This window comes from Prenolepis imparis, unplaced genomic scaffold, assembly GCF_030444845.1.
Source record: "Prenolepis imparis isolate NDT839.2.m4 unplaced genomic scaffold, iyPreImpa1.0 SCAF_1, whole genome shotgun sequence".
Lineage (NCBI taxonomy): Eukaryota > Metazoa > Arthropoda > Insecta > Hymenoptera > Formicidae > Prenolepis > Prenolepis imparis.
In genome coordinates, this window is record NW_028141159.1 from 14252188 (window position 1) to 14280161 (window position 27974).

Consider the following 27974-nt stretch of genomic DNA (forward strand, 5'->3'; position numbering starts at 1 on the left):
CGTTTATTTACTCTCATCTGATAACGGTAGATGGGCCAGATAATTTTCTTCGCAGAAGAAAGAGCCTGGCAGGTAATCTCTACCAGAGTTTAATCGATAGGGTTGAGTAAGCTCTCGTATAACATGCTAAATATTTACCTGCCGTGGGCGTAGAAATACATGACCATGCTGGAGCAGAGCACGAGAAAGGACGAGAGGGCGAAGAGTACGAGAGTTACCGGAGGGTCCAGCAGAAAGTAAGAGTCTCCGAATATTGTCGAAATTGTACTCGTCGCTACGGTGCGATGCCGAAGAAACGGCAGGACCTTTAAGGCACCTACCACTTGAACCTAAAAATACGTATACATTTTGTGAAGATATCGTTAGCGCGAGAAACGCGAGAAAACAAATATCTAAAGAGCGCGATATTTAATACACACTAAATGTATTTTTTTTCTCTTCAATATTTTTTAATTATTTTTTTATAATTTTTTTTTCTTCAATTTTGTTCGTCGATTTCTTAAGTCTTTTAGCTAAGACGCAGACATCTTAATATATTTCGTAATATATTTCTTAAGACTCTTAACGTTTCTCGGAATTCTTAACGTTTTATTAAGTTTTACTATAAATTTCCTGGTATACGCGAGAAGAACGAATTGAGACGTTAGTAAAGTTTCCTGCGAGTTTTAACTGGCATTGAATACTTTGCATTGCTTACCTTATAAAGGACGGACATTCCGGCATAAGCCAGGAGACTTTGCGCTGAATTCACGACTAGCTGCAGACTGAAAATTGTACCCAATGCTTTGTTGCACGACCAGAAGACGGCGGGATATCTTACCGAGTAGACGCCGAGTGCGGCGGCGTAATTCAGATATTCCAGGGTAATCGGCCCGTATGATTCGGCTGAAAAACCAAGTACCCCAAGTGTATAAATCTCATTTTTTTTTACAAGAGCGCATATTTCCGCGATATTTATTCCCCATTACACGGCGCATGGAAAGTCAAATCTGTGACTCCAGTGCGAAAATTTTATAAGTCATTACAAAAAAATATGCACCGCTCTTTTTCAATTGCCATTGTTCTGTTAATAGGTTCATGACTTTTTTATGCGACCATCGTGATGAAATGAAATGTTTTATCATTTCCTCCTTATTAATTTTGTTGTTCGAAAATATTGTATTTTTCCAATCGAAATATTTTCCAAGGGATAAAAAGCGATAAAGTTGCAATATGATATGTAGATCGTTTTACCTGTTTGAAGTTCCAGATTCAAATTTTCGGGATGATCGAGATCCGCCAGACTGTTCATCGTTAACGACATGCTCTGAGCCGTCATGTTTCCCGAATTGGCAGTTCTAAAAGGTCTCGCTGTAGTGGATATCCTCGTGAGATTCTTCGCCTTCGATCTGCCTTTCAAACTGCCGTTTCTAGTGATCGGCCTCGCCGTTGAACGTCTTACGGTGCTATTCTTCGGGAACAGTGTTGTTCTCGAAGTTGTTGAAGTCGTTTCGGTGCTCGTCGTAGTGGGTTTGCTAGAAGTTGTACCAGAGCTTGAGGTAGTTTTGGATAAAGGTGGATCTGTGACGATTGGATGGATAATAGTCGAAAACGTGGTGGTTGTCTCTCCAGTACGAGTCTCAACAACATCAGGAAGCGCCATATTTGTTACACCAGGTGTCTGGGTAGTAAGTTCATCGTTCTCGTTAATGCCTTCTTCCGGAGTTAGTGTTATGAAAGGCTGAGGAGTTATCGGACCTGTCAGGGTGCTCAAGTTGCCGATAGGATTCATGAAGCTTAGCAATACCAGACGATCACGATGTATCACCATCCAATCTAGGTCGGTTCTCCATATCGCGTCTGTAACATGAGATGATAAAATATTTGTTTCAGCATAAAATAATAATAAAGAACTTTCGTGTTAGTACAACATATTATAAAATTTTATGTAATTATTCTTGAGGTTTTTATTTACATATACATACATATATATTTAAAAAAATTTTTTTGCTTGACAATCTCATTTTGTTAATTTGTATCTTAGTACTCTTCATTATAATTTATTTAATTTCTCACAATTTTTTTTCAATAATATGCATTACTTGTAAAACTTTGACGTGCTTGAGTTATCTCTTAACGCATAGCTGCGGGACTTTCCAGATCGTTCAATTTTTTACGATACGCAGACTCAATTCAATTATCCTTTGGCCACTTGAGCGAACGAGATTTTTTGTTGCGATATCCTTTATAACCGGCTTTATTGCATACAGTAAAGCGGTGGTGAGTTTGAAAAGGGACAATGACAGCACGAAGCGTTCTTTCGATCGAGTGACCCTCGAAGAGACTCGTCGCGGAGTGTTCCAGAAGAGATAAGTGTCGTCATGGTATCGACCATCAGTTTCTATTAGTATTTGATATAATTATGGTTAATCAACACTAGATATTTTGTTTATTCGCGCGAATAAATAAATATTAACGAAAATATTATAATTAAATGCGCGCGATTATTAACTAATTCTTTTTATTCATACTTAAATGTTATTAATATTAAATGCCAATCAATAATTATAATTAATAGAATAATGATAATTATAAAATTATATGTAGAGATTTATTTATAATATATAATATATAATATAATGTAGAGAAAACATTATTTAATTATAAATTTTGAGAACGCTCGCTTAATTTTTATATAACGTAATTAATAATTAGATTTAATTTCTTTTAATGCAATGCTTATAAATTTTGTAATTAAAAATTTTGCTCTCATTTGCTCGTATTCATCAAACTTTCACTAGCCAGTTTTCGCGGAAGTCTGTGAAAAAACTCTGAATAGATGTTGAAGTGCGAAAGAAAATATCAATACATCGATTTCCTGTCTGGTACAATTTATTTCTCTCTTTTTCCTGCATTGGTAAAAAAATTTTTTTTCTCACCGCGATTTATCGTAAGACACTTCTTAGATACTCTTAAGTTTCGTTTTTGTCTTGATTTGTTCTTTATTGGTTTGATTTTCTTTTCTACCGTTTTTAGGTGCTTTTAATCGCTTTCGCGCGGTTATTATTGATTCCATTGAACAAAATAAACTGCAGAACAAAATCTTAGTATTTAGCAGCCATAACATTTAAAAAGAAGCACAAACATATTTTATAATATATCTGTTTAAAATTCATAAAGCTTTGAATTCATAATTGTATCAAATTCATAATTGATTCCTTGATATAATCATATAATCATTTTCAGATTTTCTACAAGTACGTCGTACATGTTATATTATCTGTTAGCGTATATTAATTTAGTTAAGTTTTTTTTTCGTGTATTTATAAGCCATCAGCTTACCTCAAAAAAAAAAATATATATATATATAAATTTCACACAATTGATAAAATATAAAACTATCTCAAAAAAATATTTAAATCATAAAAAACCGGATATCTTATGAAAACTTTTGATGTGAATAATGTGAAAATATAAGATAATTACTATACATGCTTTATTAATATATAACTGCTATAATAGCATCCAATAATACTTTAATAATTTTAAAGACTAAAGAAAGAAAATGTGTAACATTTTGTGATTTTTATATGTTTGTAATAATACACAACTATTTTTTTTAGTTCTATGATAAAAGAATATGATATTTTATCGATGCATCTTAAACGAGGTACTTTACCCGATGTATGATCGTCTATCATTGATTGGACTGATCCTTTTTGCGTGAAATTCATCGTGCTAATATCCCATACATGAGAAATATGAAAATGGCATTGAATTAATTTCACCGTCCGTGGAAAATTAAATCTGTCCGTCTCAGTAATTGGTTTTAGTTAATGAGCCCTCAACGAAACTTTGCCGTCTGACGTAATATTCGTGCGAATGTAATATTGCAACAATATTCGGGGCAACCCGCCCTTTCACATTGAATAATTACATTTTAATTATATTTCCGCCAATGTGCCATTGGATAATGAAATTAATAAATTCTTTTTGCGTCCAAGAGATTGTAATCTGGCTAGACGTGAAAAAAGAGACGCTATGATTATCGAACCTGTGCGAAATCTCTGTTATTGTTTTAATTTGAGTTTTAATTTCATCTCATATAACAATAATAACATTATAAAAAGAATTATTCGTTAAGTTTGTTCCACGATTTTGCTCTTATAGAGTTTAAATTATACATATTAAACTTATTAATTTTAAGACTATGGACACGTTTAAATTTTGCAAGTTGTGTCAGATTCAGCGGACTAAAGCCAGCGTGAATTCCATCCTCGTCTGTGAGTACGATTCTCTCTCGAATGAACAATACAATGACGAGCACCGAGAGAGTGAAAATCACGCGGGAAATCTAGTCAAAGTTACAAAGTCGCGCTTAATTGACCGTCCCTTACATCCTGACCGCGCGCGTCTGTCCCTTTTCCTTCAGAGTTCGAAATATTTTTAGTCCCGGAATATACAGCGTAATTACAGCCGGGGGATTAAACCTCTCTCAACCTCCGACGTCCCCCACCGTCGAGGTTCCGCATTCTCGGTATCTTTAATCCCGCCAGGGATGACGTAGGAAAGGGTTAAGCCGAGAGAAGGACAAAAATGCGGGTATCCTGCAGCTTTAAGTCAGATTACGTCGCTTTCACTTGACCTTCCTTGTAGCGGCGCATGCTACCTTGGGCAATGATTAATTGCACAAAATTGTACAATTATAAAAACGAATACGAATATATTATAGTCACAAGTAATTAAAAATAATGACGCTATAAATATACGAAAGAGAAAAACTTGCGCGTGTGTGACTAAACTGTATTTAAATAACGACAACAATTTTCTCGTGGCTTTTTCTAGTTTTTCCAGTTTCGAAGGAATTGGATAAAAACCTACTACTATACACTTTGGCTCAAGAGGTTGTTTCAACTTTTAAACTTACAATAAAGCACGTAGAAAGATCTATAGCAGAAATCCCGTCTCTTATTCGAAGTTACTCTACCACATATCCGAGATGCGTCAATAGCAAGGACGAAGTATAGTTGTTCCTCCTCATGACTTTTGAAGAGGAAGAACAATTTCGTCCTTTCAGACTGACTTCTTCTTCCTCTCAGATAGAGACTTTCGAAACAGTTTTCTGTTATAAAAGTTACAGCTATTAAATATCGCAGGCATATTTGTTACATGACAATTGACAATACTCTTGCGAAAATTTAATAAATCTGGGACTTGCAGTTAGTTAAGTATTTATTTTTTAGTTGTGGTGAGCGAGGTGAAGCTCTTTGGTTAATTAAAATGCGTATCGGTTGACATTGCGTGTTCAATGCGGGCGTGGACAAAAATTTTTCTGTATATAAATCGACTGCGCGCGGATAATACAATCTCATTATGAATGTATCAATTCGTGCATGTAATTGTACTCATATTATAATTATATAATAATGGTCGCAAGCAATAAAATTTGCATTTTTGGATGGGCATATTTAAATGGTTGATTATGTATGTTTAATGGCTTACAAAACCGCACGTGTCAACCGCACAACATTTCCAGCATTTTATATCTTTCCAATAAAATTTTCATTATTTTAAATCACCTGTGTTTGTTTAGATACGCGGAATTGTATCTTTATGACAATATGTGCCTCGCAGTATCGAGCACATGTGATCTGTATTTATGTAACATCGCTATTTATAAGATGCTTGGAAAAATATAGAAGATGTTGATATTACTCAGAATAATCATATAATAATGAATAGATCGTTATTAAAACAGCAATACGTGCGTTTTTTGTCGATTTTATTTTCTCGGTGTCGTCGACGACTTCGCATTTTAAATTGTATTGATTTAAAAGAAAATATGTAAACAATAATAAAATGCAAGAAGACAATATATATCTCTTATAAATGTTATAGTACTGTCATCTATGTGAAATATTAACACGTTCAGGTTCAGGTTTCTTAAATTTTGTATGTGTTGCTTCTAAAATTATTCTCTAAATTATTATTTTTATCGTTATATATATTATATTTCTTATTGCGCAATCTTGTCTTTCGCAATTCATCTCTATTCGTTCATCTCAAGAATGCATATTTTAAACATCCTTTTTTAAAAATATAACTACATAATTAGACAATCATCGATCCAAACCTACGTTACGTTACGCTATGAATGTAACAAGTATATCACACATTAAAGTATAAGCATGTCTCTTTAATTTTTAAGTGTCACAATGAAATTTTTGATAAAAATATTTTAAATTATTTTACCTTCAGGCATTATAATAAAACCTCTTTTAATTAACAGTCAAAATAATATCTTTGAAATCATTGAAATACATTTGCTATGATATACATAAAATATAATTAACATCGTGTAGTTAAGAATACACTTTGTATCATGCTCGAAAAAATGTAGAAACAGTTAAACCCCCGGGAGGAAATTTTTTTCGCTGCCGACGCTGCTCGGAATCGCGAGAGATTCTGGTGGACGAGGATAATCTTTCTTCCGTTCGCGTATGCAAGCCGGATATGACTTGCCGCTAACGGTCACGTTCAAGTTCATGAATATAGGAGAGAGAAGAGAGCGACGTTGAGACGCGGAGGGTGGTTGCTGGCAAGTTGTAGGCAACCCCTGACCCCAGTCAGCCCACCCGCTCTTCTCGTTGTCGACGGAGGAAAGGGAGGAGGGTCACGACAGTGACCTTTGTAATGGCGTTATCGCGCCGACTCGGTATTCCAGTTCGGTAGACAAAAGTGTCGTGCCATTCGCGTTATAACGGACCGATCGTACGTCCATACAGCGAAATGACTTCTCGTCGACGACGCATTTACGCAAGGATGCGTCACTTATTCCATAAGGGCGAAGGCCGTGAGGTGGCACCTCGTCGCATATGTCATTACCTGCTTTGTTTTTTTTTTTAAACGCTATACGAGCACCTTTGCAATGAAAAATTGCAATGTTCTTAATAGTCATCTTCTCGTTCATCAATGGAGAATTGATTGATTGAGAAGTAGGTAATAGAATATGACATGCATTATATTATATTCGCCATGTTGTGTTGGGCTTCACAATAAATGTAAAATCACAAAGGGATATTTGCATGTCAGCGTGGTGATTTTTTGCGAGATTCGCGGATTTTTAAAAAATTATTCACATCAAGACGTATAACGCGAATATCGTTGAAGCGTGTTATTGGCATTATCGTTCGGTGTGATGCGTCCGCGCAGAACGGTAATGATAACAGGCATGCATATTTTACAGTATATCGGATGCTGTAGGAATTGCCCATGAAATATGTTGCGCTTTGCGTTCGAGTCTATGAATATGGGATGCGCATCTCGGGGAGATGCACTTGCACCGCGCAAACGCGCTTGTATGTGCATACACATGATGCACATATGTATCTTGCGGTATGAAAGATACGCAAATTACGTATCGTTATCGCGCATATGATTAGATATAAATATGAATAATCCGATTAATAGACCTACGTGATTTAAAGCTGTTGATAAAAATAATGTTTATTATATAGAGCGACGTTATTTAGAAAAAAACGTTTATTATTATTTATTTAAAAAGAGAAATATTAAGAATTAATTATATTCTATTTTTACTGAAAAAAAGAATTATTAATAAATAATATAAAGGCTGTTATAAATAAATGTCATTTATGTAATTCTAGAAAAGCAAAATCTAAATGTCGAAATTTGTTTATTCGTATTAATATCTTTTTGTTTATATTGTTGATTCATCGTGAAGTTTTGTATATAACAGGGGAAGAAAAAATTGGTATTTTCGAAATAAAGCTGCAAACATTTAAAAACAAAGATGTACATACACAGTCTGGCATGATCGCCGACAATTACATTTCCGATTTTGCCGCTTGCACGCGAGCAAACATCACACAGCTCATAAACCACCGGCATATCCCGGCACTTCCGGCCGCGCGGTGCAACACCCCGTACGGGATGCAACTAAATCATCGATAATGAAATTGCGTAGCAAGCTGGGCGATAGGCTCTCGAACGTGTTAGCGTGTCGACCGCGATAGGCAGGTGCTCTTCCCCCTTCCGCCCCTCTGTAGATGTAATCAACCGACCGGTCCATCCGGAAGACGGTGCAGAGCGGAAGGCGCGATGCGAACGGATGCAAGATGCACGCGGGAGGAAAAGGGCAGACTCGGTCGGCGTAATTTTATGTAAACTAATTACGCGCTAATTCGGTTATGGTCAACGTGCGTGGAATAGAGCCGTCAGGCGGCTCGCTGCAATCAACCCCGCAAGGGACAGCGTAGGGCAAACAGAATCAGCGAGTTATAGAGAAGGGGACGGAAGTGAAGAGGAGAACCGGAGGACAGAGAACGATGGTATCCCATTGAAACGTTCTTCCTCGGTTCTTGTGCGGTTGTCCCTTCGCTCTCTCTCTCTCTCTCTCTCTCTGCGCTCTGCACACGTTATTTCCGCCTCGCGAGTGCACGAGAGAGGAGGGAGAAATCGTTTATAATTCGTGACAGCTGCAGTTGCTTATTGAAATTTTTCATCCACGACTCCGACGTCTTATGAGAGAATTTTTCTCTCGGAGAACATGTCTTTATAAACGATCGTATTGGAAGCTATCAGAATTATTTACACTTCTATTGCTTTTATTTTTTAAAAATTTGTTTTCGCCGATTTAAGAATTTAATAATATATATACCTATTAATTTATATCAATTTTTTCCTTTAAAATTAACAGCTATTATATCTATTTATTGTCGTCCGCGCACGAGAAGACAGACACAACTCAACAATATCCATTTATACAATATAAATGTACCTTATTTTTTGGTCAAAATATAATTTATCATGCTCATGACATTTTATTAATTTTATTAAGCATTGCATTTTACTTGCAATTATTATGGTAATATATTCCATCCATTTGAAAAGACAAAGGCACAAATGCAAATATTTTGCATGAGAGAATTAATGCTATTTTAATGCGAAACTAAACACAATGTATGCGCATTAAAACAATGCTCTTTTGTTGAAGCCTTCGTCGGTATTTTGTGTTCCTCTGATTCAGTAAAATAATCATAACATCTTATAATCGTTCACTGTATATTTATAATTAGAAAATTATTTAACTATTTTTCTATATTATTTTACATATAAATTGTCAATATATAAACGTATATAACTAAATTTAAAATCATATAACTACTTTTGCGATACTTTTTGCGATAGAGAAGGCTGTTGAAGATTCTCTATGTAGACGAGAAAAAGCAGTCAATCATTGATGCAAGTTACGTTGTGAAATTGCATCAATTCTCCGCGAGGGAAACAGGACAGGAATCGCCGCGAGCTTTCAAAGGTTTAAACGAGACGGGGGCGTTCAAGGAGAGGAGGGATTTTACGAACGGGAAATCCTGCAGCAAACTGTATGCACACACCTGACCGATCAATACACGAGCGAGGACGTAGCCAGGACGAAGTTACCCTGTTACATCCCCGTCCGCCTCTCTTCGTCGCGCGAAACTTTCGCGGCGATAACGCAGTTAAAATTGGAAGTTACCTTATTTTCGATATTATCATTGAAAGGAAAAAAAAAAAAGATAAAAGATTTATCTCCGTCAGATTATTAGCGAAAGGAGGGATCAAAGTATGGAAACTTGAGAAAACTTGGTGACAGGGGAAGATTAATAAAATTTTAACCGAAATCGCTTTTATTATGGGAGATCTTGTAAACTTGTGAGATCCGATTTAGATTCCTATGCGAAGATTTAAAAAAAATATGCGCAATTTTAATTTTAATATTGACTTGAAAGGTTCACGCTTATTTTCATACCGCGTGACTTAGGTGCGTTTTGTGGTCTCTCTGTGCCAACAATTTTATTTTCAGTATCAGGAATCTGTGTCGATGGCGTGTGCTCGTGCTTGTTTAGATCTTAGATAATACTGGAATCAGAGCATAGACTACATCATCCAGAATATCATAGAATATGAAGCAAATTTTTATTTCTACGATGCAAAATTTACATTTGATTGAAAATTCATATTTCGTTGCATATCATTTCATTTAATTTCACTTAATTCTTCGTATTATTTTTCGCGCGTTGAATTTATAAATGTCATAAGAAAATGCGTTGCCAGTTATTGTCTGACAACTTCTTTGTTTATAAAATCAACAGACACTCTGTGGGGCTACCTCCCTCAGTGTGATTTCGAAAGTTTTATGGCGCGCAATGTTTCATCCATACATTTACGAGGGGGGAATTGGAGGGGCGCTTAAATATTTATGACTGTCGAGAAATATCCACGACCGTCACTCCGCCCGCACCTCTTTATTCTGATATTCAAACACACCATCCGTATGATTGCAAGAGGCCAGACCGGTAGCCGCAGGTCTATACCCCGGCTTATAACGCGTTCTCATTTTGTTTGCGATCATTAAGTGGTACAGCGAGATTTTATTATCTAAAGTTCCACGTCCTGAAATTGCGTGACTATTTATTTTCATCATATTATATATTTCCGCGTTTCATCGCGCGCGCAATAAATATACGCGTCATCCTCTCTATCTAGTTTAGAAAACTAAGTTGGCAAGCTATTAAAAATTGCACGGGTTGTTTGCTATCGAATCGCATAGCACAAATATTGTTAAGCTTTCATAGAATCAAATGTTAGATGATCTAGAGTCGCATAATAGATTTTCCTATCTTATTTCGTATTATCACATAAGGGAAATACGATCATGTTATCTGCTCTCAAAAACATTACATTAACAATCTATTAAAATTATATTAACTATAATTTGCGTTATTGATATGATGCAGTTTGGAAGAGAGCGTAGCGTTATAAATTATAATATTTATAATTATATAAATTATAATTTTTATAATTATAAATATTTTATTTATAACGTTCTCAGGAAATTATCGGGTATTATTTTTTACATAAAATATCATTAGATTATTAGTAAAACATCTATAGCTAAAAATAAAATAATTGTTAGATTTTAAAATATTAATTCTTATTCGAAATAAAAATTTTTGTGAACGCAATTTTTCATGAAATTCAATTTTGCATAATTATTTCCTCTTGTCTTAATTTTCTACAAGTTTATTTTTCAAGTAGAGACTAATTATATAGATACACTCGAAATTCTTGCTTAACGGAAAATGTTATGTGCATGAATAGTCAAACTTTTACAAAGTTTTCAAATTATTCCGATACGTTTGATCCATCTTATGATGATTCTATCTTTCTCTTCTCTTGAATCTAATCGACCTTACTGAAACGAAGGAATTTCACCTTTCACGATCCTTTAAAGTTTCTAGCAGGCAAATCATTAGCGCGTGATCCCCATTAGCAACAGGTATAATGAGCAAACTTTGATGCCATCCTGTTCACACTGAGAGGGTTTACGTTCGAGAAATCCTCTCTCGAGTTTCGCTAGAATCAATCAATCCGTCAGTCGATATCTGCACGGAAAATTGGATACGCTACCGAGAGAACTGACCAGAGATCTCATCGATTGAGAGATTCCGAGCGGAAAAGCACGTCGAAAGTTTTCTCGCTATGGTGCGAGTGCTAGAAAAGGATCGAACATAATGATAACATGGGTTTTCACTTTAACAGACGGAAATCGCGCAGCTACAGATGTGTATGCAAGAGTAACAGCCGTCGGTTATCCGCTTGTCTTCCCTCTGGCAGAAAGATCGAAGCAGGTGTGGCAGATATATATCGCTATTGGATGAACGATTTGATTTCCATTCCAAATTTTGGCTATTATTTAAGCGTTTAGTTATAAATAATGGCTATACCATGTAAGAGTTATCGATTTTATCTCGTGTATGCATTATGCAATAGTCTTGTAAATGGATTGAGTGTGAATTGTGTGTATCATTTATTTATAATAATATTTATATTAGGTATTATTTTCTCTCGCAATTCTTTTCATATTTATTTTTATGTTTAAAAGTTAAAGTTCATATATTCTTCTTCAAAAATTTTAAGAAGGCAGTTATTATTTGACATTAGTTTCTAATCTTCGAGATTAAGTTAATTAAATGAAAAAATGCTGGATTAAATAAAATTAATTGAATAATATATTTTCTAATAAAGAGGCGTGAAAATGATGTCGTGCAGAAGACTTCGCAAGCTTGCACATGAAGAAGTTGTAATAACAGTATGTAAAGCGTATACCGAGAAAGAGCTTCTATTATAGAAGATGAATATACGTAAAAGAAGATGTTTGCTTTTCATTCTGACTTGTCGAACTTGCATTTTATATACAGCTTTGCACGATACTCTAATGAATGTCTTTGTTGTTGTCAGAAGATGCTGTTTGCTTCTTCTTTTCCTCTATACTTTTCTAAGTGCGAAGCATTCTTCGAGAGATAATCGAAATTAAAGAAATTATAAACATAGCGAAATATCTGTAAAATAGCTGTAAAAAATATCTGCAAACACGCGACGAAGAGAATCTTTAAACGACCATTATAAATTAAGATAATGATAATTCCATCAAGATGTGATGAGATTCTTTAAAACTTAATTGGGCATTTCATTTTGAAATATCATCGTAAAGCATCTTGTCATTACTGCAACAATGTGCAATCTCAAATTATCGATAAGGTTGCGATATTTTAATGGAAAAAAGATATTTTTTTCTTAAGGGAATAATTAATAAATAAAAATCAAGAATTGTGCAGAGAATTTTCTTTTTTATTTTCAATTTACAGATATCTCTAATATTATATATTCTAATTCTCTAACTCTAATATGTAATATTAGAGATATCTGTAAATTAAAAATAAAAAAAAATACACTGCACAACTCAGCTATGTGAACCTAGCACTCGACTTTTTAAAAATTAATTTTTTAAAACGAAAAATGATAGCATTTTGTTTGTAGTTGTTTGTAGTAACAATAATTTCGTTTGTAGTTTTATCAATTAATAAATAAAAAAAATTTTTTTAATGACTCGCACCCGACATTGAGATATCGCAAATCCGCTTGCGCAGTCTTCTTTAGAATCGTTTGTAGTTGTTGGTAGTGATTTTCCTTTCGTTTGTAGTTCAGCGGTTAAAACAAACAACTACAAACCACTATAAACGATTCTAAAGAGGACTGCGCAAGCGGATTTGAAAAATCTTAAAAATTGACAAAGTTAGCTCTTGGACAAATAAACAATTGTTTATAACTTTTGAACCGCTCAACTACAAACGGAAGGAAAATCACTACAAACAACTACAAACGATTCTAAAGAAGACTGCGCAAGCGGATTTGAAAAATCTTAAAAATTGACAAAGTTAGCTCTTGGACAAATGAACAATTGTTTATAACTTCTGAACAGCTAAACTACAAACGAAAGGAAAATCACTACAAACAACTACAAACGATTCTAAAGAAGACTGCGCAAACGGATTTGAAAAATCTTAAAAATTGACAAAGTTAGCTCTTGGACAAATAAACAATTGTTTATAACTTTTGAACCGCTCAACTAGAAACGAAAGGAAAATCACTACAAACAACTATAAACGATTCTAAAGAAGACTGCGCAAGCGGATTTGAAAAATCTTAAAAATTGACAAAGTTAGCTCTTGGACAAATGAACAATTGTTTATAACTTTTGAACCGCTAAACTACAAACGAAAGGAAAATCACTACAAACAACTACAAACGATTCTAAAGAAGACTGCGCAAACGGATTTGAAAAATCTTAAAAATTGACAAAATTAGCTCTTGGACAAATAAACAATTGTTTATAACTTATAACTTTTGAATCGCTCAACTACAAACGAAAGGAAAATCACTACAAACAATTCTAAAGAAAACTGCGCAAGCGGATTTGAAAAATCTTGAAAATTAACAAATTTACCTCTTGGACGAATAAACAATTGTTTATAACTTTTGAACCGCTCAACTACAAACGAAAGGAAAATCACTACAAATAACTACAAACGATTCTAAAGAAGACTGCGCAAACGGATTTGCGATATCTCAATGTCGGATGCGAGTCATTTAAAAAATTTCTTTTATTTATTAATTGATAAAACTACAAACGAAATTATTGTTACTACAAACAATTACAAACGAAATGCTATCATTTTCCGTTTTAAAAAATTAGTTTTTAAAAAGTCGGGTGCTAGGTTCACATAGCTCGTCGTGTGCGAATAATATTTTATTACTTTATCAATAGAATTTATTATTTAAAAAAATTTGTAAATAAAATTTAAAAAAATTGTAAGAAATGATAACATTATTAATGTTATTATTGTGATATATGTCGAAATTATTCGAACGAGGAATAAAAGCGTGCAGGGATGAAAAGAGTTCGGACGCGTTACTATTGTCGCTTATATCGGACGGATAATCACTGAAATCGGCTGACCAGTGCTACTTTCTATCCCTGATTAATCGCCAGACTCGGAAAAAATCACTTTCTCATTATTATGGCATATGTACATTATATTGCATATTATATGCAGGTATAATATGACTCATTCGAGCGAGATTTGTTAAATAATTTTGTCGAAACGCTCATATATACATGATGTTATATGATATAAAATTTTCTGTTTTTTTTCCCCCCGACTTCAAACATCAAACGGCAAGAGTTTTATACGTCGTGTGAGCTATGTTAACCTAGCACCCGACTTTTTAAAAATTAATTTTTTATAACGGAAAATGATAGCATTTCGTTTGTAGTTGTTTGTAGTAACAATAATTTCGTTTGTAGTTTTATCAATTAATAAATAAAACAAATTATTTAAATGACTCGCACCCGACATTGAGATATCGCAACTCCGCTTGCGCAGTCTTCTTTAGAATCGTTTGTAGTTGTTTGTAATGATTTTCCTTTCGTTTGTTGTTGAGCGGTTCAAAAGTTATAAACAATTGTTTATTCGTCCAAGAGGTAAATTTGTTAATTTTAAAGATATCGCAAATCCGCTTGCGCAGTCTTCTTTAGAATCGTTTGTAGTTGTTTGTAGTGATTTTCCTTTCGTATGTAGTTTAGCGGTTCAAAAGTTATAAACAATTGTTTATTCGACCAAGAGGTAAATTTGTTAATTTTAAAGATATTGCAAATCCGCTTGCGCAGTCTTCTTTAGAATCGTTTGTAGTGATTTTCCTCCCGTTTAGCGGTTCAAAAGTTATAAACAATTGTTTATAACTTTTGAACCGTTAAACTACAAACGAAAGGAAAATCACTACAAACAACTACAAACGATTCTAAAGAAGACTGCGCAAGCGGATTTGCAATATCTTTAAAATTAACAAATTTACCTCTTGGTCGAATAAACAATTGTTTATAACTTTTGTGCCGCTAAACTACAAACGAAAGGAAAATCACTACAAACAACTACAAACGATTCTAAAGAAGACTGCGCAAACGGATTTGAAAAATCTTAAAAATTGACAAAGTTAGCTCTTGGACAAATAAACAATTGTTTATAACTTTTGAACCGCTCAACTACAAACGGAAGGAAAATCACTACAAACAACTACAAACGATTCTAAAGAAGACTGCGCAAGCGGATTTGAAAAATCTTAAAAATTGACAAAGTTAGCTCTTGGACGAATAAACAATTGTTTATAACTTATAACTTTTGAACCGCTCAACTACAAACGAAAGGAAAATCACTACAAACAATTCTAAAGAAAATTGCGCAAGCGGATTTGAAAAATCTTGAAAATTAACAAATTTACCTCTTGGACGAATAAACAATTGTTTATAACTTTTGTGCCGCTAAACTACAAACGAAAGGAAAATCACTACAAATAACTACTAACGATTCTAAAGAAGACTGCGCAAACGGATTTGCGATATCTCAATGTCGGATGCGAGTCATTTAAAAAATTTCTTTTATTTATTAATTGATAAAACTACAAACGAAATTATTGTTACTACAAACAATTACAAACGAAATGCTATCATTTTCCGTTTTAAAAAATTAGTTTTTAAAAAGTCGGGTGCTAGGTTCACATAGCTCGTCGTGTGCGAATAATATTTTATTACTTTATCAATAGAATTTATTATTTAAAAAAATTTGTAAATAAAATTTAAAAAAATTGTAAGAAATGATAACATTATTAATACTATTATCGTGATATATGTCGAAATTATTCGAACGAGGAATAAAAGCATGCAGGAATGAAAAGAGTTCGGACGCGTTACTATTGTCGCTTATATCGGACGGATAATCACTGAAATCGGCTGACCAGTGCTACTTTCTATCCCTGATTAATCGCCAGACTCGGAAAAAATCACTTTCTCATTATTATTGCATATGTACATTATATTGCATATTATATGCAGATATAATATGACTCATTCGAGCGAGATTTGTTAAATAATTTTGTCGAAACGCTCATATATACATGATGTTATATGATATAAAACTTTCTGTTTTTTTTCCCCCCCGATTTCAAACATCAAACGGTAAGAGTTTTATACGTCGTGTGAGCTATGTTAACCTAGCACCCGACTTTTTAAAAATTAATTTTTTAAAACGGAAAATGATAACATTTCGTTTGTAGTTGTTTGTAGTAACAATAATTTCGTTTGTAGTTTTATCAATTAATAAATAAAACAAATTATTTAAATGACTCGCACCCGACATTGAGATATCGCAACTCCGCTTGCGCAGTCTTCTTTAGAATCGTTTGTAGTTGTTTGTAGTGATTTTCCTTTCGTTTGTAGTTGAGCGGTTCAAAAGTTATAAACAATTGTTTATTCGTCCAAGAGGTAAATTTGTTAATTTTAAAGATATTGCAAATCCGCTTGCGCAGTCTTCTTTAGAATCGTTTGTAGTGATTTTCCTCCCGTTTAGCGGTTCAAAAGTTATAAACAATTGTTTATAACTTTTGAGCCGCTAAACTACAAACGAAAGGAAAATCACTACAAACAATTCTAAAAAAAACTGCGCAAGCGGATTTGAAAAATCTTGAAAATTAACAAATTTACCTCTTGGACGAATAAACAATTGTTTATAACTTTTGAACCGCTCAACTACAAACGAAAGGAAAATCACTATAAACAACTACAAACGATTCTAAAGAAGACTGCGCAAGCGGATATGCGATATCTCAATGTCGGGTGCGAGTCATTTTGAAAAATTTTTTTATTTATTAATTGATAAAACTACAAACGAAATTATTGTTACTACAAACAATTACAAACGAAATGCTATCATTTTCCGTTTTAAAAAATTAGTTTTTAAAAAGTCGGGTGCTAGGTTCACATAGCTCGTCGTGTGCGAATAATATTTTATTACTTTATCAATAGAATTTATTATTTAAAAAAATTTGTAAATAAAATTAAAAAAAATTGTAAGAAATGATAACATTATTAATGCTATTATCGTGATATATGTCGAAATTATTCGAACGAGGAATAAAAGCGTGTAGGGATGAAAAGAGTTCGGACGCGTTACTATTGTCGCTTATATCGGACGGATAATCACTGAAATCGGCTGACCAGTGCTACTTTCTATCCCTGATTAATCGCCAGACTCGGAAAAAATCACTTTCTCATTATTATTGCATATGTACATTATATTGCATATTATATGCAGGTATAATATGACTCATTCGAGCGAGATTTGTTAAATAATTTTGTCGAAACGCTCATATATACATGATGTTATATGATATAAAACTTTCTGTTTTTTTTCCCCCCCGATTTCAAACATCAAACGGTAAGAGTTTTATACGTCGTGTGAGCTATGTTAACCTAGCACCCGACTTTTTAAAAATTAATTTTTTATAACGGAAAATGATAGCATTTCGTTTGTAGTTGTTTGTAGTAACAATAATTTCGTTTGTAGTTTTATCAATTAATAAATAAAACAAATTATTTAAATGACTCGCACCCGACATTGAGATATCGCAACTCCGCTTGCGCAGTCTTCTTTAGAATCGTTTGTAGTTGTTTGTAATGATTTTCCTTTCGTTTGTTGTTGAGCGGTTCAAAAGTTATAAACAATTGTTTATTCGTCCAAGAGGTAAATTTGTTAATTTTAAAGATATCGCAAATCCGCTTGCGCAGTCTTCTTTAGAATCGTTTGTAGTTGTTTGTAGTGATTTTCCTTTCGTATGTAGTTGAACGGTTCAAAAGTTATAAACAATTGTTTATTCGTCCAAGAGGTAAATTTGTTAATTTTAAAGATATTGCAAATCCGCTTGCGCAGTCTTCATTAGAATCGTTTGTAGTGATTTTCCTCCCGTTTAGCGGTTCAAAAGTTATAAACAATTGTTTATAACTTTTGAACCGTTAAACTACAAACGAAAGGAAAATCACTACAAACAACTACAAACGATTCTAAAGAAGACTGCGCAAGCGGATTTGCGATATCTCAATGTCGGGTGCGAGTCATTTAAAAAATTTCTTTTATTTATTAATTGAGATAAAACTACAAACAAAATTATTGTTGCTACAAACAACTACAAACAAAAATGCTATCATATTTTCCGTTTTAAAAAATTAATTTTTAAAAAGTCGGGTGCTAGGTTCACATAGCTGCACAACTCTTCTCTGCTATTATAATTATAAAATAGTTGATTACAAATTAAAACATGGAATATGCTCACAACCTATAAGATTTAATTTAAACATGGAGTTGTGCAATAATTGATTCGTATAAACTGTAGATTTAATTTATAATTTTTATCAATACTTTGAATAACGAATTAAATTTTTTTCAAATTTAATTATGAAGAGAATCATTGATTTATCTCAAAAAGGAATAACCTAGAATCATTGCGGGTCACTGGAATTAAATATGGGACAAGTATATTTTTACAATCTTTAAGCGATTTATATATTTTACGAGGCTAATAAAATCTATCGAATATTGCCTCTCGTCGAGCTAACAGAATTTCTCGAATTTAAATTTAAAGCTGCGTTTAACGAAGGGCTTTTAACGAAGCATAAAATCAATCGGCATTTATAGCAGTCGTCCGACTAGCAACCTGATTGGTTATTAGCAATTTTATTGTTTGCACGGGCTTTGCCTCGTCATAGCGCGATCGCGTTATCGCGAAAATAAAAGGCTCGCAGATGGAAGCCTGGTTGTTTTTACCATCATGGATGCAATCTCTCAATAATGCGCGTGCGGCGCTTTAAGTGCGGCAGGTTCAAGCGGACCTATTTTTCAAGCACTCGCACGGACGAGAGCAATTTCGTGTCGCGCTCGGGGCACTCGAATCCCGCTCTGCGCCAGTGATGGTCTGCCGCCTGAATTGTTGACTCGTACTACTAGCGCGAAACTAGCGTTGACTTTAATCCGCGCGGTTGTTCGCCCTTCATATATAGGTGCTGCATGAAAATATTACTCTTTTTTCCGCAATTTTTTATATAAAACATTGTCTCATATGTAAATATTTTTATTTGCGATTCTTTATGTAAATTATTGAGTTACCATAAAACGATTATTATGAAATCAAAATTGCAGATTTACACAAGGAATCAGATAAGTTTTTTTTTCATTCTTGTTATTATTTTAATAATATGTATTCTAATTTTACGGTTTGATTTTATTTAATTATATAATTAATCTAAGATATTTGTGAAATTATTGTGTTAACAATTGTAAATATCTTAAACTTTATAGAGACGTGAGCAATAGGAAGAACAAATATAAGCAAAATTATACGTATAAGAAGAAAATAATACGCGTATCTTTATACTTTTAGCTTGAGCGAGAAAGAAATGCATTTCAAGTATATCGGCTACATATTTCTTTATTAACGATAAGTCTGGAAGTAATATTTGCGACAATAATAGCGGATAAAGAAAAGAATATTGCACTCGCGCGTGTGATTACGCTCCAGCTTACGTTCCTTGAAACGTTATATCTGTTGACATCGTATCAAATCTGTTGCACAGTGACTTTATTGCATAATGCAGATTGAAGCGAACAACCATGTATTTTCCATTCACGGCGATAGCACGAGGGAGCTTTTATGAAAGTTAAAGGCTTTCTTTTCGAGCGTTCCCCGAGGAGTCCTATTATTCTGCGTGAAACACCATCCGAGAATATTTATAATGAAACTTGAAATTTGCATGATTATAGTCGGAAAGCGAAAGGCACTTATTCGGTGCGTCGCGTACCTGTATCTTTTATGCGTAGTGGAATTAGATATTTGCGGGACTTAAGTTGAAATACGAATCACATTAACTCTTATATACATAATACATTAAACATACGCGCCATTTTTTAAATGTCTTAATACAATTATGATTCTTATTAATACAAAATATATTCCTGAGAATATTAAATATTTAAATTCGTCAATTTCATTCGATATTTTTCTGATTGCGAAATTTATATCAATTTCAAAAATCAATTTTAATTTAATAAGATCTACTTTTCTTCCATAAACATTTTATATTTATAACACTGATATATTTATAATAAATTATGTTAATATGTTTTTCTTAATATGTTTAAGCGAACGAATAACAAAAGCATTTCTATAACGATCGAAGTAGAATAAAATTGTTGAAAATTCTTTGACATTTACTTTGTAACTCGATAAATGATGACCTTTCGATAACCGCACGCGATCGAATTAATTACTGTAGCATATTATTGTAATCGGAAGAAACGATTGTATCTCATCAAACCGTATCAGTAAACGGAAGCGTGGCATCATTCATTCTATGTGAGCTTGGCACGAAAAACGTGCTATTTACATGATAAACTGCTATAATGTATCATTGTGTTTGCGTGGCCTATATTAGACATGATTATTACGGTTGCGAGACAGCAATAGTACACATTAAAAAGAAGTACTAATAAAAAGTATAATCTGCTCTCTGCGATTTCAATGTTCTTTAAAAACTGGAATATTTATTCTTGATTTTGCAACCCTTAAAATTTTTATTTTTTAAAAATTAATTTCTAAAATAATGTGCAATTATATATAATTATATTTATAACGTAAATATCATTTATCATTCAATGATTTAAGAGAATTATTTCTTTAATAAAGTAATTTCCACAAATTGAGAATTCAAAATTTATAATAATAATTTATTATAATATTAAAATTACCGACTTATAAATAAATAACTTAGATTTATTTCATTGATATAGTATATCTTTTAAGATGTATTCTCGGCTAATAAAAAGCAAACTTATATAATTGCGAGAAATGTCCACCCGTAACTTCATTTGTTTAATTTTCGCTACAAGAGCCACAACTGTAGTTTCTCACCTACGCGTGAATTCATATTTATTCTAGACATGCTAGAGTTAGCAAAGCACGGCTATGCAACTTCATAGTTTCAGCAGCACGTATATAGACTGTGCATAAACATTGTGCGTCGACAAGTTTGGTCCTCTCAATAAATCGGATTGCTTTGACGAAATCTAATCAAAGCTCGCGCGCGATGTGTATAGTACCGCATAGTTTCTATTTAGCAAAATAAGCGCGGAATTCGTCTCCTATATTCGCGAACTTAATTTCAGTCGGCGAGGAAGAAACGCAAACCGGATAAGGGACGCGATAGTTCCTCGAAAGCGTCCCGACGTGTGCATTATGTTATATGTCGAGCGCCGTGAATAGGGTTCGTCGAGACACTTTGTGCTTCCCGTGCTAAACTCTCGTAAACGTAAACATGGTCTTGCGTAATACGAGCATTAAACTAGCACAAACTCACGTGCGATAGCCGAAGTTTTGATCACGCCAGACCAGAGGTTCTCATAGTTTTCTACTCTATGCAAGTTCCGCTTCCGCTCTGATATTTTCCGCGTACCTCCTAAAAGAGTCGTGAAGTGCCATATCTCGCCGACGATATTTACATTGCTCTTCTGAATCAGAACGTATTCCGTTATAAGCGAAATTTCCTACGCTAAACTCATTCAATTGTCTCGCGATATAATAATGTATTATTTATCGTTAAAAAGTTTGAAAGATTTTTTTAATTTGTAAAATTTTATTTAACTAATTAACTGTAAGGCTACATGATATAAAAAATCGTGCAAACTATAATTTCCAATCAAATTTCTGCTAAAAAAATCGATCTCAGATTAATCAATAATTTGCTAATTTATCAGAGAAGCAATAAAATGCTATTTTTAAGTCATATGGTGTGTCTGCAGGGCTCTATAATCGTTATTGCAGCGTTTGATTAATGTCTAGCAAAGAAAAGTACAAACTTGCTCCAAGACTGATCTATATGTCCAACTTCCTCTACTTCTCACTCTTGAATTTCTTTGGATGTTATACGTACGATTAATTACGGAGAGCAGAGGGTTAAATGGAGCACTATAATTTATCTCGCTATTCTTCAGACTGTTACAATTTGCTCTTTTCGCAGAGAAGTTGTTGTTTTCTGACACTCGCGCACACGGAGTCGTGATAAATTGTGTATACGTACAACGCTGATTATAAATAATGTATAGCTATGTAATTGTTTATTTTGAATTTTGATAGTATGTGATTTTGTAAATTAAATAATTTTTTGAAACGACAAAAATCATACAAGAAGGAACCAAATAAATTTATCCATTACGATTGCGAGGTTTTATAACAAAGTGAAATGAAAAAAATGTCTAATAACACGAAAAAAGATTTATAACGTGTTCAGAGTTACTAATGGCAGTTTAATAAATATTTATCAGAAGAAGATGTATATGTGCTATACTTAATGATAAATTTGCACATTATATAGAAAGAGTAGAAGTATGAAAAATGTTCTTGGCACTTGACATTGTTTGCGTTTCAGCCTATAATTAATCCTTAGTCGAGGAAAAAGTCGGCTGCAGACATGCAGAAGGACGGAGAACTGGCGCAGTTTCTATCTAGTTTGTACAAACGGGAGTTCCGCCGAGTGAAAGATTTTAATTTCGTGAACAATTTCGCCGGATGAGACATCGCCGGTAATTAAGCGACGGAGGAGAAGCCGGCGGAAAAACGAAAGGCAAGAATATTTCTCAGTCGGATCAAGAGTCTCCCCGACAGGGTTTCGAGCGTGTTACGTGTTACGGAGCGAATACATGGACGAGCATTACGCTGGTGATGTTACCACCGGCGTCCCGTCGGGGTACCCGAGAGTACGTACGTATGTACGTCACTTTACCGTAATTACGAGCGAGCTTAATGCGCTCCGCGAATGATACCTATTTGCGAGCGTCGACGGTGCATTAAATGTTGAATACCTTTCGACGTGCGCACGTATATTGACCCCCGTACTAATGCGGCTAAAGAGAGTACCGAATCGCGCACCGTCAGTCCGTATCGATATTTCAAAATTGTCACGCGGAGCTCGGAATTGGAAAAACGTATAGAAACGCGATTATAAACTTGATTTTCCGGCGTTTAATTACAATCCCGTGGAAAATTCTCAGTCTCGTTTCATCAATGTGTAGAGCGCAATAAAATCACAGATTGCTGTATTTATAAATTAACATAGCTTATATATAACTTTTCTATGCTATGATAATTGGGTAATTTATCGTATTTTCTACGGATGATGCATTAAAGTTGCAACAATATTGCTAATATAATTATACGTGAATTATTAGAATACGTGTATTATTAGAAACATTTTTGGCTGTACTATTTTTTTCTCTCTATAAATTAGTGTTGAATATATCTTGTTTTTGCATCTTAGAGATTTCGTCCAAGAAATACTTTTTGTGTCTTGGAATAAATTTCTTGTTGAGGAAGCAAACCCGCTACTATATAGTTAAAGATTAATGTAGTTCGGATATGTTTTGGGGGGATGAATAATGTTCACTACGCACCTACACGACAACGATAGGGAGAGTTTACTACTGTTGCTATGTTATCGTTCGCGAACTTCAGGTGCTGCGTCTGCTTAAAAATTTCTCTTCGCAAGATATATTGCGTGATCAAATATGTAAAGAAAAGAAAGATTAAAAAAGCAAGGATAATATTATCATCTGCTGATTTTATTCATGAATTTTATATACGTAAATGTATTTAATTGCAGGTGATATATGGATGCACAATTTTATTCAAACAATTATATGTAAAAATTATAAAAATTGTAAAAAAGAGTTTAATAGATTCTTTTCGACTAATTAAAAATTTTAACAGAGATATTCTGCATGTGCAGGCAGTGTCTCCGAAAATAATATTATTTTCACGATCAGACGTCTGAGAACATGCTGTGGGATTCCTTAGAAAATCAATCAACATGCAGTTATATATCCCTTATCTTTAGTCTCGATATCTGCACGAATCTCAACATGACATCAGAGTGTCATCATGTATGTCAACTTTAAGCGAGCATAAAACGATACAGCCGCCCGTTAAATTTCTCATTTTATGCGTCAGGAAACCCCGCCGTAAATCGTGGCTTATCGAGTTTGCCTTCGACGTAGAAATGCATTTATTCAGGTGCGACTGTTCGCCATCCCAGCGGGATGGGCGAAACCATGTAGAAACTTTCCTTCTGCTCCACGGTTGATGATATTTCCGCAGCCGTGAGCGGCTCGGTATTATCGTTCTGTCGGCGAACAGGACACGGAAACTTTGACCATACAAGAGCAACGCAATTTTTGAGACGCGCGCGCGCATTTACATATCCGAGAACAGAAAATTAATCCGCTTATTCACGTCCATATTATTACGACGAACATATTTAATTGTTTTGGTATAATAATAACGTGTACGACGGATATATAAATTATTTGTTCGAACGAATGTGACTTTACGATGATATATATTTCAATTATAAATGAATTATTCTCTCTCACGGTAAAGTATACATTTGCCTAAATTATTATTGCTCGTTATCAATAGTCGAAGCAAAGTTTGCGAAATGATGATTTGCTCTGTATCAATGTTGTCGATAGACTATTTCTAAATTATTGACGTTGAACAAAAAACATTTAAAAATAAATTGAAAAAAGGATTTGATAAAATAAAATTATCGCGAGAATAGAGTAAAACATTTAGATAGCCTTTTCTCTGTTTATGAGGCTATATAAACGTATCGCTATATATCGTATCATATGATTTCTATAAACTCGGAAACATAAAAATGTAAAATGGCAAGAATTTATTGCGAGTTTATATTGCTAGAGATAAATAAAATTAAATAATATAGTTATTATAAAGATATATTATAAAAATTAAAGTATCAGTAAAAAAAAACTTTATATATATATATATTATATAACATATAAAATCTTAGATAAATGCAATTATTTTTTTTAGATATAAAAATCACAACAGATAGTTACAATAGTTTTAAAAATATTGTGTCTCAATGACGTAAGAGATAAAGTCGAGAAATCTTTGTTCTTGCGTTCATCCAACGATTGCATTAATTTAATAGAATAATAGATAATTTATCGAATTATCTATTTAGGGTTTAAATGTCACAAAATGACATTTGTGCGTGCAAACTGGTGGAATAGAGAAGTGCTACTTTTGAGAGTGTACTGCGTTAACAAATAGTAGAAACGTTCCCTTCGCCGAACCCTCATTGTTTGCACAAGCGAGGGTGCGTACGCGAAATGGAAAGGTCCGGAAAAGTGATCGCGGGAAGATGCTTGGTTTCTCACGTGGATTTCATTGTTTTCCTTCGCATCATATATCTACGGTAGTGTCCCCCCTTGAAAACTCAGCGAGCGCGAAATCGTCGTACATCAAAGTGTACGCTTGCTTCTTTCGACTCGGCTGAACTAGATTATTACTTATTCAATATTGTTTGAAAATGATATAACTCTCCTTTGAAAAGTCACATGAAAGAATACCATTTGTTTTTGACAGAAAGCTCAATTTCAGAGGAAAATCATCAGGTTATCATCGCGAAATGTAAGAATAGTTTTTAGAGTTATTTATCTAAAATATATAGATATTTCTCTCATTCATTGAGATATTGGATTCAGAATAATATGAATGTAAATGAATATTTCATTTGAGCTAAAATACTGCATGCATTAAGGGGAAAGTTAAGCTAGATAAATCAAATGGAATAAAATCTATCTTACGTTTAATTTTCAGATTAATAAAAAGACCAAGTTTTTAATATCGAAATCGAAGCAAATTTTTAACATAAAAGAAATCAAGAATTATTTTTACAAAAAAACTGAAGGAAAAATGTATATAAGTGAGAGAATATTATTTTAAACGATATTTGAAAGATTTATTTTAGTTTGACAGAAAACTATGAAAAAATTGGATGCACAAAATCAATTATTTCTTTGCATAATATCTGAAGGAAAAGCATACCTCTCCCCTTTAACCTAATTCCGAAGAAGCATAACGAGAAGCAATGCAGAGACATTTATATTACCTTTTGGCAGAAATCCAGCATGTATTAGCCTCGCTTCCATGAGCAGAGAGGGGAGGAGGAAGCACATGGCCATGCAGAGATGCACGAAGGCTGCCGTAGGGCCGCCGTGTCTCCATAAATTATTCGCCAGACCTGAAAAATCGTTGTTATCGTTTTGCTGGATGTTTTTCCGAGGTCATACATTGTAATTATGATCAATCGATCGACGTATTTACAATGTAAAAAAGATGTTAACACAGTCTTTAGTATTTAGTCTTTTATATGTGTGCTGTTATTGAAATATTATTAATTTGTTAAACTCAATTGTCTGTGTATATATGCATTAATTAATAACATATTTATATTTTATCCGCTATAGTTTAAAGGAAAGTTTCTTAAAGCTTTTGAACAAATAAAGATCAGCACGCAGAATATAATGAGTTTTGAATAAGTTATGTTTAATTTATTCATCTTCCAAACTTGGCGGTATGAATGTAAATGATATATCAGATTCATCTTTTTCCGATTTTCTCTTTATTCGGCTATTTCTAATATATGCATATAGAGCACATCTATGGTTGTTTAAACAACGTGATATATAAAATAAATGTAAAATAAAAGTAAAATAAAAGTATAATATTTGTTTCTCTCAACATACGATATACTAATAATTAAAAATATTCCAAATTTCATCAACAAGCAAGGTTAGATTCCAAGTATGTGAGCAAAGAGAGATTGTTAATGATTATTTTATGTAGACTAGATGATCTTAAGTAGACCAGTATAGTAACTATGTATAAGTACGAGTTCTATAATTCATGTTATATACTGTGGAAGCTAGAATTATGATCCACTTACTGTTATCGGGATTGTTAGAGAGAAGCGATGATGGCGGGTCGCGCGAACAAGCGCTCAAATGTCGACCGAGTTTTATTCCATCGTTTGCGAGATTGCCGAGCTTCAAGAACGCTGCGCCAAGCAACACCGGAAGTAAAACGGCTCCGGCACCAGCTAGCACCAGACAGGCGTACAATTCGATTTTAGGAGGTGGTGCATCCGCCGGCCACGGTAGTGACAGGTAAGCTGAAAGAATGATGTAAAATCGCAAAAATAAATGCATGTGATCCAAGATTAAAAGTAACATACGCAAAATATATTTAAAAATAAAATTACGTAATATACTAAAATAAATTATTTTAAAAGATAAAATCTCTCAATTTATTTAATCCTTTTTATATTAATTACAAAAATGCTATAAAATATAGATAATATTGTGAGAAAATATAATAATTTGATTATATATAGTGTCTGTGTTTCTCTCTCTCTCTCTCAAATCTAGTTACGATCAATCAATTTTCTTTTTTGAAAGAAAAGTAATTCTTGCCTTAAAAAAGTTAAGTTAACCCATTTCTTGGCATCATGAGAATGATTAAATCGAATTAACTAGAAAGAGATGATAGAGAAAATAAAGAGATTTATTTGTTACGGAATTTATAATCAGTAAAATTAAAAAATTAACAAATAAAATGTTAACATTTTGTTAATGCTATGTTAATTCATTTACAATCTTTTAGATTTGCAAACTCATTATTTCTATCTCCAATTTTCTGTTCATCCTACCGAGAAAAATGGAATTAAAAGATCAGTGTCTCGATGTGTAGGAAATAGAAAGCACGACAATTTTCGTTGGCAATCCCGTCGCTATCGTATGTCTTTTATGTAATGGCTTCCAAGTAAAGCCTTGTACTGGTTGGCAAGGAAA

General features: G+C 33.5%; 1 protein-coding gene across 4 annotated transcripts in view; it reads right to left on the reverse strand.

Moving 5' to 3' along the window:
* The window catches only part of Tinc (transmembrane protein tincar), a 122972-nt gene that overhangs the window by 12251 nt on the left and 82747 nt on the right, over nt 1-27974 (reverse strand). For all 4 annotated transcript variants that reach the window (XM_083051093.1, XM_083051254.1, XM_083051009.1 and 1 more), the window contains 5 exons: nt 27071-27295; nt 26234-26365; nt 1234-1839; nt 698-885; nt 139-329 (listed from right to left, as the gene is read on the reverse strand). In XM_083051093.1, the coding sequence (XP_082907219.1) occupies nt 139-329; nt 698-885; nt 1234-1839; nt 26234-26365; nt 27071-27295 (1342 nt within the window). The remainder of the gene's footprint in view (nt 1-138; nt 330-697; nt 886-1233; nt 1840-26233; nt 26366-27070; nt 27296-27974) is intronic.